The sequence below is a fragment of the Canis lupus genome, chromosome 3, assembly GCF_048164855.1.
Source record: "Canis lupus baileyi chromosome 3, mCanLup2.hap1, whole genome shotgun sequence".
In the NCBI taxonomy this organism is placed as follows: Eukaryota; Metazoa; Chordata; class Mammalia; order Carnivora; family Canidae; genus Canis; species Canis lupus.
Genome location: NC_132840.1, coordinates 11698258 through 11717468, shown reverse-complemented (window position 1 = coordinate 11717468; position 19211 = coordinate 11698258). Strand labels below are relative to the sequence as shown.

Genomic DNA, 19211 nt, shown 5'->3' with positions numbered 1-19211 from the left:
TGCTCATGAACCAGGATGACTTGGGTAGTGCTGTACCCTTCCCACCTGGGTAAAAGATCACATTAGCACTTGATTTGCTGTGGGACCAGAGGTAGTGCCATCCCTCTTTGGGCCTGTTTCTTAAGTAAATTAAGGACTTGGACACCATGACCTGGGGCACTTTGGTCTTAGGGTATCCTCTGGAACTGCCCAGAGGAGTAGGGTCAGATAGGGGGAAGAAAGCCCGTGCTCCTTCCTGTGTTCTGGGAGCTCCAGGGTCTGGACTCTACTCATGCTCAGCTCCCAGAAGCCTGGGGGCAGAGAGCAGTGGGACTTCCACACAGTGGCATCCCCAGGATGACGCTCTGCTGAGGTCCTACAGCACATCATTGGCTTTCTAACAGGAATGGTTCTTTTGAAATACACAAGACAGCATCCTTAGCCAACAATGTCTGCTCAAGCTACAGAACATGCAGGACCAAGTGTCAGTGGCCTATGGGGGTGGGGCGTACAGCCTCTGTGTACATAGGGTACATTGTATGTGTCTGTGTATGATTATGTGTGTGTTTATGGGATGGTCTGTGGAAGAGAGGTCTGAAGGCTCCCTGTGTATGACTGTGTGCAGGTTTCCTTTTCACTCCTTAGAGGACTGAGACTGAACATCTCTTACTTTATTAGTCATCTTGATATTTTTTTAAAAACTGCCTGTTAATGTCATTTGGGGAGGGGTCTATTAGATTACATATCTTTCTCTTGATTGTAAGACCTATCTTTACATGTTAAATATCTATATCATAAATCTTACAAAGGTATTTCCACTTTTTGTGTCCCAAACTTCATTTGGGATTGTTAAGAACATAAATATGTAATTTTGAAAAGTCACTGTATTGGTATTTTCCCTTATGGTTGGTTTCTAGCTTTCATATGATGCTTAAGAAAGGTTATCTCCCTTCCATGAAAATAAAAAGTTTACTCATCTTTTCTTTCTAAGGAAATCTTTATTATTTATCCTCTTTACAAAAGTGATGCATGCTTGGCGTCAAAAGTGAAAGGGAAGTAAATTTAGGTAAATTGACTATCTTCATGAATTATCCTATCCAAGAACAAGGTTTCTTTCTTTTCCCCATATACTTTTCCTTTAGTGGCTCCCAGTGTGGAGATTTCTTTCTCCGTATAGATCCTGTGTAAAAATTAAGTTTATACCTAGGAGATCCATTTTTTCTTGATGCTATTGGGAATGGGATCTTTCATCATATTTTCTAACTTGTTGTTGGTATAAGACAAGCTATTTATTTTTAGATGTTACTTTTTAACCAGTCATCATTCTTGATTCTTAAAGATGGAAAATGCCATATTCATTTCCCTCAGAGTTTCCCAGCAGGGTGAATCTGATGAAACTTGATCCATTTCATTAACCTTGAGAGTTTTCTAAGAAATATCCTTCTCATTAGGATTTGCCTTCACTATGGACACTCTGATGCTGACTAAGTTGGAAGGTAAACCTGAAGGCTTTCCCACACACATTACACAAGTAGGGTTTCTTCCAAGTATGGACAGTCTGATGTATAATGCAGTCAGAACTATAGCTAAACCCTTTGCCACACTCCACACATCTAAAGGGTTTCTCCCCAGAGTGGCTTCTCTGATGCCGAATTAAATGGGCATTAACATGGAAGGCTTTTCCACACTCCTTACATTGAAAGGGTTTCTCTCCAGTATGGATCCTCTGATGTACAATGTAGTCAGAACTACAGCTAAATGCTTTTTCACATTCCATACATTTGAAAGGTTTCTCCCCAGTATGTATTCTCTGATGCCTAGTTAGTTTGGCATTGATACTGAAGGCTTTCCCACATTCCTTACATTGATAAGGCTTTTCTCCAGTATGGATTCGGTGATGATCAAGTAGGTTTCTTTTAGAAGTAAAGCATTTCCCACACTCCTTACATTCAAAAGGTTTCTCCCCAGTGTGAATCCTCTGATGCTGCATTAATTTTGCATTAACATTGAAGGCCTTTCCACACTCATTACACTCATAGGGCTTCTCCCCAGTGTGGATTCTCAGATGCTGCCGTAGCTGGGAATTACACCTGAAAGCTTTCCCACATTCGTTACATTCATAAGGTTTCTCACCCGTGTGGATTCTCTGGTGCTGGATTAACTTCCCTTTGACACTAAAGGCTTTCCCACATTCGGTACACTCATAGGGTTTCTCACCTGTGTGGATTCTTTGATGCTGAATGAGTTTTGCATTATTACTAAAGGCTTTCCCGCACTCTTTACACTGATAGGGCTTCTCCCCGGTGTGGATGCTCTGATGCTGCCGCAGCTGGGAGCTGCACCTGAAGCCTTTCCCACATTCATTACACTCATAAGGTTTCTCTCCAGTGTGGATTCTTTGATGTTGAATTAATTTTGCATTAACATTGAAAGCTTTCCCACAGTCATTGCATTCATAAGGCTTCTCTCCAGTGTGGACTCTCTGATGTGTGATGTATGCAGAACTGCAGCTGAAGCCGTTTCCACATTCCTTGCACTGATAGGGCTTCTCTCCTGTATGGATTCTCTGATGCCGACTTAGACTCCCGTTAACACTGAAAGCTTTCCCACACACCTTACACTGATAGGGCTTCTCCCCACTGTGGATTGTCTGATGTGTGATATAATGGGAACTGTAACTGAAGCTTTTCCCACATTCCACACATTTGAAAGGTTTCTCCCCACTATGAAGTCTTTGATGCCAAATTAATTTTGCGTTAATGCTAAAGACTTTGCCACACTCCTTACACTGATAGGACTTCTCCCCAGTGTAGCCATCTTGATGCTGAGAGTTACACCTGAAGGTTTCCACTAATTCTTCACATTTAAAAGGTCTTTCCCCAGAATTAATTATTTCATGCTGAAGAAGTTTTGTGTCAAAGCTGAAGGCTCTCTCCAATGCTATATGTTCAGGGGGCTGTTCTTTAGGGGTGACGGTGTGACATTGATCCAACTTTGAACTCTGACTAAAGAAACACTCCTCTATGGAGCTGGTGTCATCTTTCACTGTTCTGTCAATGACACTGCTGTTTTCTTTCTTCATGCTTCCAACTAAATGGACTTCCTGCTGTTTCTCTAGAATACAAGGTTCTGAAAAGTCTGTTTCCTGGGAAAAGTCCCTCTGAAGTTCAAATGATGTACTATGTTTTTCTTCATACATTTCCTTTGTCAAATTATTGTCAGTCTGGATATCAATATCTACTATAAAAAAAAAAGAAAACAGAAAAAGGTCATGTAAGAACCATGTTAGAAAAAAGAAAAGAACTGTGGTCAAAAGAATAAAGAATCGTATTTAACCAAAGGTCTCTTGAAAATTGCCAAACTCGGCCAAAGAATCTAAGGTTCATCCATAAGGTGGAATAATATGTAGCTGGTAAAAAAAAAAAAAAAAGAGAGAGAGAGAGAAAAGAAAAGAAAAGAAATCCATATATGCTGACACGAAAAGATGTCCATGATACACTGTTAAATGGAAAAGCAAGCAGAGAAATGGATGTAAGGTAGATTCAGCTGTATAAAGGAAAAATAAAATAGGCCATTATATACTTATATATTTGTATGTGTATGGCTAGAAAACTGGAAGAATACACAAGAAACTGAGCAAATTGGTACAGGAAATTTGGGAGACTTTTTTCTACAATATGCTTTATACACTTTCTGTATAGTTCTGAGCATGAATGATTTATAAAGGTTACCAACCTCTATGCAAATAACCAAAACAAAATGGTTAAATGTGACAGCAATGGAAGAAAATCCTAGGTTTTATCCACCAGATGAGCATTCTTCCTATCACACCACACCTTAATATACTCAGCAGTTTCGTCTCAGCTATCCTTGTGTCCCTAAGTCCCTTGTTGATATAAATGGAAACTGCTCAAGAAGGAAAAAGTACAGGATCCAACAATATGTAGCAACACTGAAGATGGCAAGAGTTTGCAGCACCAGGAGGTGAAAGGGAGAGAACTTGCTTTTCTTGGAACTTAAACTCTTGGCTTTCCAAAATTTCTCCTTCACCTTCTTTTTTCTCTGCTTAGAGAAGGAGACTTTAGGCTCTCTTGATCTCTTCAATCCATCTCTTCCCAACCCTCCAGAACACTGCTGCATTCTCCTTGCCTTTCCTTCTTCCTCTTCCCTCAATCCTGAAAGTCATCAGTCCCTAATGTTTTGTTGTTGTTGTTGTTGTTGTTGTTGTTTTTAAGATTTAATCAATTCATTTGACAGAGAGAGAAAGCACACAAGCAGGGGGAGAGGCAGAGGGAGAGGCAGAAGGAGGCTTCCCACTGAGCAGGGAGCCCAATCCCAGGATCCTGAGATCATGACCTGAGCCAAAGAAGACACTTAACCAACTGAGCCACCCAGGTGCCCCATCTCTAACATTCTTTCTGGAATCCTTATAGTCCCAGTAGGGAGTTAGGTATCTGGTCCCAAATTTCTCAAAATTGCCCTCAAAATGCTGCCTCTATTTTTCTTCTCCCATCTCTCCTCAACCACATGTAGTAAGTCGCCTGAAGAGACCCAAATGACCTGAATTTCCCTAGCAAGCATTTTCAAAACACTGGTTGGTCTTTACCCAATATCAGAAACGTGCAAAGAAAATTCAAGTTACGTGAAATACAACCATCTAACAACCACATCTAATCTTCTGATGTATCTCCTCCCCCAATCATTTTCCTCCCAGTTTTCTAAAAAAATTTTGAAAGATTTTACTTATTTATCTGAGAGAGAGAGAGAGGGAGAAGCAGGCTCCCCAAGGAACAGGGAACCCAATGTGGGACTTGGCCCCAGGACCCTTGGGATCATGACTGGAGCCGAAGGCAGACACTTAACTGACTGATCCACCCAGGTGCCCCTAAAAATGTTTTCAAAATTGAAAATATTTTTCTTTCTTAACATTAATAATGACAATTTTCCAGTATCTTTAGATATTCTGTAAAAATATTTTGTAAATTGCTAAATAGCACTCCATCCTGCAGAGGTATTTTATTTTAACCAATTCTCTGTATACTGAATTCCCACATTTTATTATATAAAATTATGATCAACTCTTGTGCATGTACATCTTTGTCTGTATCTGATTACTTTATTAGGATACTCTAAGAAGGAATATCCAGACTATCAAGGACAAACTTTTAAAAGGCCCTTGAGAAGTATTTTCTAGAAAGACTACTGATCCACATTCATCTCCAAAAGTCTATTCCAGTTTGATTTATTGTTCTAGTATGAACTAGGGAAACTGAAGGAACTCCATGAAAAACTGCTTTTTGCTTATTTTCCTGCTTCTGTTCTTGCTAGGACCTGTACTGCTGCCTTGTGTATGTCTTATAGTATAAATGATATCTGTTTTTCTTATAAGGGTCAAGAGGTTAAGGAGTTTTCGGCGTCTTCCAGCACAGGTGATAACATCTAAGGAATGACCAAGCAAGGCCGTCATATACATTTTCTAGACCATTGACTCTAGACATCTTAATATCCAAACCTCCTGACTCCAGGGAATAAATGCTTTATGGAGGACACCTGAACACTTGTCTTTATTCTGACCAGTTCCTGGGTGCCTGAAGAGGACATGTACACCGGACTCTAATCCTCAATAAAAACCGAAGACCCTGAACAAATGAGATATTCACTTTCTTTTCCTTTCTGAGGCTCCCAGACACTCCACCTGCTATACTCTATCATTTATGCTATTCAATAAACTCCTCTCTCACTTCCTCCTGGCTCATATTTGATTTCTATCCTGTTCAAAGCCAAGGACCCTCATGGTGGGTCCTGCAGGACCCCCCTTGGGTCCTTGGACCCAGCCTATGTCAATATGTTAGGTGAAACATCTCTGTTTTAATTTATATTTCATTGGTTTTACTGAGGGTGAAGATTTTTCATATTGATTAAAATATGTACTTCTGGGGATCCCTCGATGGCTCGGCGGTTTGGTGCCTGCCTTTGGCCCAGGGCATAGTCCTGGGGGCCCGGGATCAGGTCCCATATTGGGCTCCCTGCATGGAGCCTGCTTCTCTCTCTGCCTGTGTCTCTGCCTCTGTGTGTGTGTGTGTCTCTCATGAATAAATGGATAAAATCTTTAAAATAAAATAAAATAAAATATGTACTTCTTATGTGGGTCACTTAAAATATGCTTTGACAATTTTTCTGTACTAGTGACCTTCAATTTACCAAATCCTACAATGTGGCAGATGCTACCAGTTACTTAACCAATATCCAATCTCCCTTTCATCCTTACTAGTATATCCTCCAATTTTTTTGAGGTAGCAATAAAAACTACAGATAAAAACTATATTTTTCCACCCTCTCTTGCAGTGGTGGGGGGGCATAAGACAGTTTCAGCAAATGAGATTTAAATAGAAGTCACTGTGTGGGCCTTCTAAAAGTTTTTTTTTTTTTTTTTTTTTTTAAGATTTTATTTACTTATTCATGAGAGACAGAGAGAGAGAATGGCAGAGATACAGGCAGAGGGAGAAGCAGGCAGCAGGCTCCATGCAGGGAGCCCGATGTGGGACTTGATCCCAGGACTCTAGGATCATGCCCCGAGCCAGAAGACAGATGCTTAACTGCTGAGCCACCCAAGCGTCCCAGTTTTTTAAGAGAGTCAACTCTGCTGATGTGGGCCTTGTGCCCTTTACCTACTTTCCCCTTCTGTCTGCCTAAAAGCCATTTGATTCCTCACTTCAGTTAACCTACAAACACCAATTAATGTTTTCATTCTTAGCTAAGATCATGATGGGTTATTTGAAAACTTTAAAGACTTCAGGATTATCTGCTGCTTATGGAATAAAATCCAGACTCCTTTTTTTTTTTTTAAAGATTTTATTTATTTATTTATTCGAGAGAGAGAGAGAGAGAGAGAGAAGCAGAGACACAGGCAGAGGAAGAAGCAGGCTCCATGCAGGGGGCCTAATGTGGGACTCAATCCTGGGACTCCAGGCTCATGCCCTGGGCCAAAGGCAGGCACTAAACCGCTGAGCCACCCAGGGATCCCTTAAATCCAGACTCCTTTGAGGTCCACAACATCATCTCTTTTCCCTTAAACTTTTCAATTTGCAAACATGTCCTCCTTAGTCAGGGATCATCTGGTTGAATGACCACAAGGAACAAAAATCCACTGAAACTATCTTTTTAAGAAGGAGGATTCACTGAAAGGATACACGACAATCTATGGACCACAAATGCAGGAAGTAAATGGAAAATCATCTGGCAACTACTCTGCTTAAGCCAACAAGAAGCTTGCTACTTCAAGTATGGTCTGGGAACCAGAAACATTGGCAGAACCTGAGAATTAATAGAATTGCAGAATCTTGGCTCTATGCCAGACTTACTAAATGACAATATATATATCTGCATGACACCCCAGTGATTCATTTGCACATCATTTGAGAAGCACTGAATTGAGAGCACTTTCTCCTTTCTGCCTTATTTCCTACATCTTACTATATACAGTTGTCTCCTCAAAAAAAATAAAAAATAAATAAAAATAAAAACTAATACTTCACTGAGCATACACAGTAAGTTAGACATTTAATATGTATTATCTCATATAATCCTCAACCCACAAGACCAGCACTATTCTATCACTTTATTATTCCATTTTCAGAGATAAAAACACTGAACCTTGGAGAACTCAAATAACTGACCTGCTCAAAGTCACAACTAGGAAGTCATATAATTAGGAATAGTAGTTGGGACTGGAGCTCAGGGAAGTCTACTCCAAAGACTATACTTTTAACTGCCAGGCTATTCTCCCTTTCTGTATAAAAAAACCTGTTAATTCTCCATCTATTACATGAACTATACAATGCTTAGGAAGTAGCAAGGACCCCAAAACACCACATTCATTCATTTCATCTGAAAAAGGTAGAATCCCAAAATTAGGACTGGGATAAATTAGAATGAAGCATTTGAAAAAAGATCTGTTCTTAGAATTAGAAACAGCAAACTACAAAAATAGTCAAATCTCAACTATACCTATCTCTATAAATCATCATTTATTTAAATTTTACTGTGTACAGCTGGCTCATAAATACGGCATGCTTATATGCTAAAGTTGACTTCTTAAAGAGTTAAACTCTCCCCTGTAAAAAACAGCCTGTGTGTCCCTTACCAGTCCAGAGGCCCTGGGGGCCTATTTCTGTTCCAGCTGCCAGCGGAGATGGGCCTTCCAGCTCACCTGCTCCCTCCAGTTGTGAGATCACAGCAGGTTTGAGAAGCGAAAATCCTGTTAAGGGGAAAAGAAATAGGAGAGACAGGTGAATAATCTCCCACAGAGGAGTTTTAAGCATCTCCTCAGGCTGTCCTTGGCAACGGGAAGGCAAAATAAGAGCACTAGGGGATCCCATGCCTAAAGACTATGGGAAACTGAGGGGGTGGGGGGTTAAGTGGAAAGACGGGGGTTTGGAAGGTATATGTGTTTGGAAGGTGCCTGAAGTGTGAGAGTTGGGAATGGCCCAGACTTGGGCCCAGAAGACCTCAAGATATGCAGGTTGGGTAAAGGTGAACCTGAAGATAATACTGTGTGTGCAGCAGTAAGTTTCTTTTTTCCTCGGTGTCCAAACCACAACTTCTAGAGGATGGATAAAGAGTGCATACCAGTCCCCAGCAAAGTCCTATACTGGCCCCAAAAGGTCTTGAAGTTCACCCTTCCCAGCAACCCTTGACACAAGGGGTATTAGGAATCTCAGCCTCTGGGGTTCCCACTCAGTAAAGGATTACCAGAGACCCTACCTCCAACCTGTTAGGGGGCTATAAGCCAGGAAACCCCAACTGGCAGAGTCCGGGTCCCAGGGGGAGAGAGGCCTTACCCAAGGAGGCCACATTCCCATAATTCTCCAGCATCACGTCCCTGTACAGGGCCCTCTGTGCAGGGGACAGGCCATCCCATTCCGTCTGGGTGAAGTACACAGCCACGTCCTCGAAGGTCACCGACTTCTGAAACAACAGGTTCCTGCTGCCCTAGGGCCAATTCCATGGCTCAGGCCCTAAGTGAGGGGCAGAGGGTAGTATAAGGGCTTGGGGAGGGAGCTCGTCAATAGTACAAAATTAATAACAAGGGGAAAGGTTAGAGAAATAGCACCTGGAAAGTAAACAATGGAGAGTATCTGACTTCTCTCACGGCAGGGAAACCTCATGCCGTATTTTACATTTATAAAAGACATCCTAAAAAAATAATTCCCATAATCAAGTTCCCCCAAAGTAACTCCATTCTTTCAGTAAAACCACATCCTCAGTGGCAGATGCAGCTCAGGACCAAGCCACCAGCATTCCCCCTTGAGACGGCTCCTCCATCCTGCCCCCTCACCTATAAACCTCTAGCCACCCCAGAGAACAGCTATGGCCTCCATCTTGTCCAGCCCCCATCTGTCACCTGACTCCTGTCACTGCCCCTGCTTCAAAGGGCTGTGTGGTTACTTTAGCACCTCCAGCAGCTCAGCACTGCCCAGACTGGCTGGGGCAGGGGGCAGCAGCCCATTCTGCTTCCAGATGCATCTCACTGAAAATCCAACATTTTCTGTCATCCTCTCCCATTTATGTCTCTCATCCTTTCCAACTTTACCCAAGAACTCACTGTTTCTCCAAGAAGGTTTGGGAAAGAGGGCAGATTAGCCTTCCCATTGGCCAGCTACTCGGCCACCCTTCCAGCTGTTCCTCTTTGCATCACAACACCATGTGCTCAACACAGGCTCTGCATCAGGATTGATGCCTCCCTTTTGGGCGGCTGCAGCCTCTGGTCACTCTCTCTGCCCACCTCAGTCTTCTGTAACAACCTTAGGGACCCACTGGCAGGGATATGCTCTCATTCCTCTCTGCCAGGTTCTGTCTTGCTTCCTTCTCCTGACCTCCACCCATCAACAATTCCAGTCCAACCTCTGGATGAGTCTGCAAGTCACCCAACTGTGACCAAGGAACTTCTCTGAACAATATTAAATGCCTTCACTGCTACTGCCACTACCATTACCCTGGTAAGCTGGTGCCTCCTCCTGAATTCAAACACCCCCCTACCATCTGTGCAGGAAACCTCAGCCAGAACCCTAAGGATTGTTCCTGATCCCTCCTTTTCCCATACGCTAACCCCCAATCCTTTGACTCTACATCCTAAAGATTTTTATGTTAAGCATTAGTTGAATTGGATTTTTTTTTTTTTAACAACTACTTTCCTTGATGAAGCCCACATCACTTGGACCAATGGAATTCTTTCTGGAGTGGTCATCTTCCTTTAGAATCATCTCTAAAAATTATTCCCTACAAAGCCATCGCAATTCTGACCACATTAACGTCACTGGTTGCACACATCACAGGGATGAGCAATTAAGAATGAAACACTGGTTGTGTGACCTTGGGCAAGGCACTCTACTCCCCTATACCTTCACGTCTTTTGTAGCAGAATGGGCACAACACAGCACCTATTTCAGAGGCCAGGTGTCTGGACTGAACAATCCATGCAAGTGCTTTGTATGGTGCCTGCAGCACAGCAAGCCTCAAACGATGCTACTGGGACTGATTATTCCCAACCTGTAATCCATGGAGGTCCATGGATGTGCTTCAGGGTGTCCATGAAGTCCCTGAAATTGTATGGAAAATTTGGTTTGCATGTTTATTTTTCTTGGGGTGGGGAGAGGGTCCAGATCTCTTATGAGAGATCTAAAATTTGAGCCCCGATCCCAAGCCCTGAAAGCCTCTCCAGGACAAAATGAGACATCCTGTTCCATTGGACTTCCTGTCTTTTTCCCTCTCCAGATCCTACTCTCAATTCCCCAACCCCCACCAAATTAGAGGCACAGCCACCCTTTGTGATGAGCTAGTCCTACTACTACTCCTCTTCACCTACACCCCGGTCCCTGAGCACCCTAATCTTCTGCTGTCCTCCATGTGAATGGAGATTCACATCCATGCATGGAGTATCCTCCATGGGCAGCTTTAATGTTCCCTGTTCACCAGAGAAGCAAAGAACCTTGTTGTACAGAACATTTCACTCCTGCCTTCAGGGATGCTCTCCTGCTGCTTCCATCCCTTCACTTCACTGCTCTTCCCACAAGTTCCAGGCGGAAGTGAGGAGGGCCCCTCCAGCTTCCACCACGAAGCTCACCAGCTTCCCTTCCCAATTTTCTTCAATTTGAAACTGTTCAGAGGAAGAGCTGAAGGACCCACAGCTCACCTGGGGCCAGACTGTCAGAAGCATGGCTGCTATCACCTGCTCTCCCTCTCAGAGAAGGGCTGGAGCTGAGGAAAAAGAGAGAGGCAAGTGTGAGGCAAGCCCCATCCCAGGAGGAACAACACACTCCCTCACAGAAGATTTGAGACACAGGCAGCCAGTGTCCAGATAGGAGTCCAGTGGGAGCTGCCACAGGAAGAAGGGGGTGATCTGTTCACTGGCTTGGTGCCCAGGACCCCTCCCAGCCATGACAGTGATGCTCACTGCCCGGAACCCTAGGATTTCACAATTCTGACACACATAAAATGTTTCCAGAGCCTAAAGCATAATAAACCAAAGACCTACATAGCAACAATTCAGCTCAAGAAATAGATCATTACCAAGATCTTGGACTTGCTTGTTTTTCTCTAAACAAGTATCATCCTTAATTACTCTGCAAGAGAAGCCAGGCTGGCAGAAGCCAGGCCAGCACAGAGGCCCGAGTCAGGCCCCATGGAGCTGGAGGAGCCGTTCCCCTACCTCCTGCCTGCTCCCTCACACAGCAGAGTGTCCTCTACTGCCCTGTCTGTAGAGACCTTGGGAAGCCAGCCTCCCACACAGCCCAGGCTTACCTTTGAGGTCCCAGGCTGTCTCCTCATGTTCTCCAGCCCTCTGATAGTGCAGAAGCCAGGGCCTCAGCTCCCTGAGAGAAGGGATCACTAGATCATCTAGGGTCCCATGACCCAGCACCCCGTGTTCGCTGTATTCAAAACACATGGACTTGTTATTTTTGGGTTTATACTGCTCCCAAAGTTAGTCTTGAAAACATGTGTTTTTCTGGGATGCCTGGGAGGCAAAGCAGTTGAGTGTCTGCCTTCAGCTCAGGTGGTGACCCCGGAGTCCCGGGATCAAGTCTCACATCAGGCTCCTCGCAGGGAGCCTGCATCTTCCTCTGCCTATGTCTCTGCCTCTCTCTGTGTGTCTCTCATGAATAAATAAAATCTTAAAAAAAAAAAAAAAGAAAATGTTTTCCTAAAATATCTATGTCTTCTAGGATTTCAACTTGAGTGCAGAGTTGTGAAAAACACTGGTTCATGATTCTTTCCAATTCCTCTGAATCTGGAGCTACTTTGCTTTTCCCACTTCTTTTGAATATATGTGTTTTCTAGACTCTTTCCCCTTTGTTAATATTATGGATGGAATGCGCCCCCCATCCCCCCCAATTCATATGTTGAAATCCTATCCTCCAATATGACTACGTTTGGGATCTAGGACCTGTGAGGAGGTAATGAGGTAAACAAAGCCATAAGGGTGGGGCCCTACTCTGATAAGGCTGGTGCCCCCTTATAAAAGAGAGGAAGAGACACTAGAGTTCTTTTTTACCACATGAAGACAAAGTGAAAAGGCAGTCATCTGCAACCCAGGGAACCAAGAACCAAATTGTCTGGCACCTTTAAACTTGGGCTCCTCCAGAACTGTGAGAAATAAATTTTGTTGGTTGAGGCATGCAGTCTATGGTATTCTGATCTGGTGGTCTGAGCAGACTCAAAGTTAAGTTGAACGATGGTTTGTCTATTTGAATGTTGTTTTCTTTTATTTTTAAAGTGCAAATTTTTCTATTTATTTACAACACTACTCTTTTCTATTTCCTTGTGGTTCATTAAGTTCTGCTTTGTTTCTTTAGCTCTGTGAGAGCTATACCTCTGTGAGAAGTACACCTTCTGTTCCGCTCCAAATCCTCTGGTCTTAGTCCAGTGCCAGAGGCTTTGACCAGCTTTGCACCGGTACAATCTACCAAAGTGTCCTCAAGGATCTACCACATGGGGCTGGCTCCTCCCCTGGGGCTTCTCTGGTGTCCTGTGTGGGACACCTGCTAGGTCTAAAAAGCAGAGAAGAGTTAATGTCTGTGAGGCCACCTATGACCAACAGGAGACAGAGGTCAAGGGATAAAAATTTTCCCCTTCAGTCTCCTACATGAAATTCCAAGGCTCCTCAAAGATCCTACAAGACTGAGCACTAGTCTTGCCTGTAGACAGGCCAGCCTGACAGTACAACCTCGTATTGGCTCTCCCTCCTGTTTCACTCTCCTTGTCTTTCACTCTGCCCTTGGAATACATTCCCAAGTGCACCGCCAGCACATAAACCTCTGTCCTATGTTCTGCTTTTGGAGGAAGCTAGACTATACAAAAGGCTTTTTTCTACCTTCATGAGGTTGCATGATTTATTCATTTATTTTCATTCTTTCCTACCTAGCAATTAAAATTTATAAGGCCGGGATCCCTGGGTGACTCAGCGGTTTAGCGCCTGCCTTTGGCCCGGGGCGTGTTCCTGGAGTCCTGGGATCGAGTCCTGCGTCAGGCTCCCTGCATGGAGCCTGCTTCTCCCTCCTCCTGTGTCTCTGCACCTCTCTCTCTCTCTCTCTCATAAATAACTAAATAAATAACTAAATCTTAAAAAAAATTTATAAGGCCATAAATTTTCCCTCTGAATACACTATTAGCCACATGCCAGAGTTTTTAAAAAATATTTCATGTTTTAATGATATTAATTACATTTTGTAGACTATCAGCACCTGTGTTTTATCTCTGATCACAGAATTGTTTAGGATAGTTTGTTGCTAATTTCTTCCCTGCTCATAATTTCTGGCTTTATTGCATGTGTTTAAATAGCCTGATCTATTTACCTCTGCTTTACGGATTTTTGAGGGCTTTTTTTTGTTTTAGCTAAAGTGTGAATGCTTACAAAAAAAACTTACTCTATAATAGAAGAACATATAATTCTATTTGAATCTAATAAATCAACTCTACTAATTTTATTACATAGATATTTCTCTGTAATCCATGACTACTTTTACCTAATTAAACTGAGCCAGCAAAGAGCAGACTCACACAAAACGGTGAGCCCACAGGTTATCATGGACAAATCTTTTCGAGTGTTTAAGACATGAGTAATTCTAACACTACTGAAACCGTAGGAGAAAACAGCAAAATAAGTTTCCCGGTCCTTTTCATGATGCCAGCACAACACTGATACAAAAACCACAGACCAGTCTCATTTATTAATACTGACAGAAAAATTACTAATATAAAGGAATAGACCCCAGTAGTTCATTAAAGTGACATACCATGACTAAAAAGGATCATCCTGTGAATGCAAGAAAGCTTCATATTAGGATACAGGTTAGTATAATTTTCCACATGAATAAATCAAAGAAAGATAAACACACTCTCCATCCCAACAGATGCCAAAGGCAGTTGATAAAATTCAATATTCATGCTTACATTTGAAAATTTATGCTCTAGAGAAACCCTCATATGTAGAAAATATGTACAAAATTATTAACAGTCTCTGAAGAGCAAAAAACTAGAAACAACCTACAAATACATTGAAAATACATAAATAAATAAATAGGCCTATCATTTTTTAAAAGATTATTTATTCATGAGAGACACAGAGAGAGGCAAATATAAATATGAATGTTTAATAAATAATATATTTATATATATTTCATGTTTTCATTACTATTTTATGATTTTAGTGTAGTATAATTTTCGTGATGGTATTGAACGAGCGATTCCGGAACTATTTTACGTGTATTCCAGGATCGAGCAAACCACCGATTACAATGTTGAAATCATCCCCGGGTCATCGTCACCCCACCGGCCCGAGCCTAGGGCCAAGTTACCTTTGAACTGCCCGCTCCAGACACAGTGCCCTCCAGAAGCCGGGCCGCTTCTGCTCCGGGGTGACTGGGCTGGGCTCTGCTTGTTCTGTGCTCCCACTGAGCCTGTCAGGAGTCGGAAACACACAGTCCGGACGAGAAATGCCTGTAGTGGGAGCCCCGCACGACGTCGACACGTCAAACGCCTCAGGGCGCCACAATGCGCTTCACCCCTGATGTTCCACCCCTGGCTGCTCCGCACATCCCCGAACAGACGCGGCGCGGGGCTCGGCGGCTGGGACAGCAATCCACGCCTCGCCTCCCACGCGAGGGAACGTATTCGGTCATCAAGCCCGAGGCGGGCACACGGGACAGACACGGACCCCCGCCCTCCCCGGCCCCCGAAGCCCGAGCGGCATCCCCACCGCAGCCACCGCAGCCACCGCCGCCCGCCAGGGCACCGCCCCCGCCTCGGGCAGCCCCGCACTCACCCCCGCCGCCCGCCGCCCGCCGCGCCGCGGCGCAGCCGGAAGTGCGTCACCGGCCCCGGCGGAGCCTCTCTAGCAGCCGCGGTGCTCCTGCTCGGTGGTGCTCTGGCTGCGCCCCTGAGGCCCAGTATCCGTGACCGCACCCCAGTGCCCCGCGGCCCTCTCCTGGGGGTCACGGCTGCAGGCCCGTTGTTCCTGGAGGTGGGCTGGGGAAGCGTCAGGCGGGAGCGCTGGATTCACCCCCGCGGGTGGATCGGGGAGTCCGTACTTCAGGAATTAGAGTTTCAGGCCTGGGCTTGTGGATCTCAGACCTAAGGCAGCCTTTTGTGACAAGTTAATTCCCCAGTGAACGCTTTACTCTCTTGCCATGAAACTCATAGATACGGACTTAGAAGATGATAGGTAATATAAACAACCCACACTTTAAAAACTGATGAATGGGTAAAGAAGTTGTGAGACAGGTAGATGTATGAATGGAGTATTACTCAGCCATCAAAAAGAATGAAGTCCCATCAAAAAGAATGAAATCTTGCCATTTGCCATGACCTGGATGGTACTAGAGGGTATTATGCTAAATGAAATAAGTCAGAGAAAGACAACCATGTGATCTCACATGTGGAATTTTAGAAACAAAACGGATGAACATTGGGGATAAAAAGAGAGGGGGAGAGGCAAACCATAAAACAAACTTTTTTAAAAAAAAGATTTTATTTATTCATGAGAGACACAGAGAGAGGGAGAGACACAGGCAGAGGGAGAAGCAGGCCCCCTGTGAAGAGCCTGATGTGGCACCGGATCCTGGGACCCCAAGATCACGCCCTGAGCCAAAGGCAGACGCTCAACCGCTGAGCCACCGAGGCCTTCCCATAAAACAAACTGTTAAGGGTAGAGAACAAACAGGGTTGATGGAGGGAGGTGGGGGGATGGGCTAGATGGGGGATGGGCATTAAGGAGGGCACTTGCTGTGATGAGCACTGGGTGTTGTATGTAAGTGATGAATTGCTAAATTCTACTCCTGAAACTAATGTTACACTGTATGTTAACTAGAATTTAAATAAAAACTTGAAAGTTAAAAAAAAAAAAACACCTTAACAGTCTGCTTTAATAGAGGAGATATCAAAGGAAAATAATTTGCAAAAATACACATTTCAGCATGTATACGTCCGGTCATGACTGCTATGGACCTAATGAAGTCGTCAGATATTTGCCTTCTCACATGGAATGTGCCTGAATGCCACAGCCACAATGCTGTCTTTTATTGATGTTTCAAAAATCACAAACTGTAATCAAAATGGTGAACGCTTCTTGATAAAGTAAAAGTGAAACAGTAAAACCTTCTTTTGGTTTTACAGTAGTTACATTCCTGAAGAATCAGCTATGTTAAAACTGTAAAAATTCATTTAGCTGAAAGACAGGTTCTAGATTCAGGTCATTTAGAAAGTTTTTACGGGGATCCCTGGGTGGCTCCGCGGTTTAGCACCTGCCTTTGGCCCAGGGCGCAACCCTGGAGTCTGGGGATCGAGTCCCACGTCAGGCTCCCGGCATGGAGCCTGCTTCTCCCTCTGCCTGTGTCTCTGCCTCTATGTCTATGAATAAATAAAAAAGAAAGTTTTTACCTACATGAATGTCCAGAAAGACCTGAAAGTCTGTTTCCAAATAGGCAGAACCCTTCAATGCCTTTTAGGATTTGTGGCACTCCTGGCTCCCATCTACCACCACCAAACACTAACAAAAACACTCCAATAAAATTTCAAATTGAGCCAAGGCAGAAGGGAAACACCACTAGAAGCCCCTGGATTAGATTATCCTTGTTCCCTCCCAAGATAGTGCCTATCTTCTAGCTACGATGCCTCCAAAGCTACAGCACTGGAAAGTGGTTGGTGGGCCGCCTTACCTGGCTCTCCAGCCTCGGACCACCCTCATTCCTCTTCCTCTCTCAACTTCAGCCCGCTTGCTGAACATACTGTTCTCTAAACCTAGGATGCCTTTCCCTTCCCATCCCCACCCTCCATCTATTTCTTGAAGTCTAGGCTCAAATCCCATTTTCCTTGGAAAACAAGCTTTTTCTGACCACCTAGAATAAGGCAGGCCCCCCAGGTACATACCATCACAGCACTCTATTTCTCAGTACTTGGCACATCTGTGCTTATTTAATGATGACAGTTTAAGTGTCTGTCTTCTCTGCTCCCTCTAGGAAGCAAGGACTGTATCTATCTTGTTCAACACCATCATCCTCAGCTAAAGCACAAGGCCCAGCACAAAGGAGGCATGCAACAAATATCTCGTGTTGACATGATCCTAAGACTCCAATCCCAACTCGAGTAGAACCCTTCTTTATGTCTGTGCCACTGGAAATAGGATATATCTTCTGCCTGGAATCACAACACTGACCACTGTCAGGAGCACTTCTCTGTTTCGCCTTGACCCTGATCATCACTATTTCCTAAATTGACCACTTTACACAGCTTCTCTTGTTCAGATAGGAAACTAGTCCCAGGATTTGGCAGTGATAGCTAGGGATAATGTTGCACTTGGCAAGGTTTTTTTTTTTTTTCCTTTAGTAGAACTTTAGATAGGGCTGAGGGCTTGTCTAAAGAAATAGGAAGGAATTAGGAGACCAGAGTGTCACAGAAATGCTGGACCCAAATGTTGGATCATAAACCAGTCACTAATTTTACAGGTAAGAAAATAAGGCCTCCTAAATAACATGAAACTCTTAGGACATGCACAGGCCAAGTTACAAAAGGCCTGCAGAAGCCGAGACCATCTCTGTTCTTCCCTTATATATTAACAGAATCTCTAGCAAGCCAAAGACAGTCCAGAAAAAATAACACATTTCCTGCTCCTCTTTAAATTTTTTTTTTTTATTTTATTCATGATAGACAGAGAGAGAGAGAGAGGCAGAGACACAGGCAGAGGGAGAAGCAGGCTCCATGCACCGGGAGCCTGACGTGGGATTCGATCCCGGGACTCCAGGATCGCGCCCTGGGCCAAAGGCAGGCGCTAAACCGCTGAGCCACCCAGGGATCCCAAATTTTTTAAAAAAGATTTGAGAGAGTGAGCAGCAGGGGAGAAGCAGACTCCCCACTGAGCAGGGAGCCCAACACAGGGCTCCAACCCAGGACTCCGAGATCATGACCTGAGCCAAAGGCAGCTGCTTAACCAACTGAGCCACCCAGGCAGCCCTAGTATGGTTTTCATGTCTAATACATCTGGCCCTCTTTACAGCCAAGTGTGATTACGTGACCAGCTTCTGGCAAACAGGCTGTAAGAAAAAGTGATGCCATACCTTTACGAGAAGGAACATGCCCTTCCAGGCCCAGTATCCCCATCAGCTAGGTGGAGTGCTGACAAGGGGGTGAGTATCTTAAACCATGTCAATGAGGATGTGGTCCCTGGGGAATGACAGAGCAGCTAGGAGATACCATAGAGCTGCTGTACCAGCCCTGGACTGCTACCTTCAGATGATATACAAATAAGAAATATGCATTAATCACTTTTAACCACACTGTTGTGGGTTCTTCAAACCCATACCCAAGATCATAGCCTTATGGAATACTTCTAGGAATGAGGGACGATGGAAAAATCACATGCACATACTTAAAAATTTAGGATGGTTCTCATATTTCACTGCTCTGGAAGTTCATCTCTATGCTGGGCCTGCAGCCAAGTGTCCTGCTCAGCTCTAAGTGCCCTCTGGCCCTGCAGTCCCAGAGCCTCCCTAAAACCCTTTCTCCCTGCCCACCAGGAGAAAATGACAAATCTTCTCATGTTAAATAATATGTTTTTGGTGTTTCCAGTTTTAAGATGACATAGTTAAGGTCGTTCTGCCTGCTTCTCCTCTTGAAAATTATGAGAAAACAACAAAAGTCTGTTTGGGGTTCATTCCAAGAATTCAAATAGGTTTCAATATTAT

General features: G+C 43.9%; 1 protein-coding gene across 1 annotated transcript in view; it reads right to left on the bottom strand.

Moving 5' to 3' along the window:
- Positions 1-957: 957 nt before the first annotated feature.
- The window catches only part of ZNF23 (zinc finger protein 23), a 35850-nt gene continuing 17596 nt past the window's right edge, over positions 958-19211 (bottom strand). Inside the window, exons 6-8 of the mRNA XM_072811136.1 lie at positions 8820-8970; positions 8123-8236; positions 958-3219 (exon numbers count right to left, since the gene is read on the bottom strand). Coding sequence (XP_072667237.1) covers positions 1427-3219; positions 8123-8236; positions 8820-8970 — 2058 coding nt within the window. The 3' untranslated portion in view covers positions 958-1426. The remainder of the gene's footprint in view (positions 3220-8122; positions 8237-8819; positions 8971-19211) is intronic.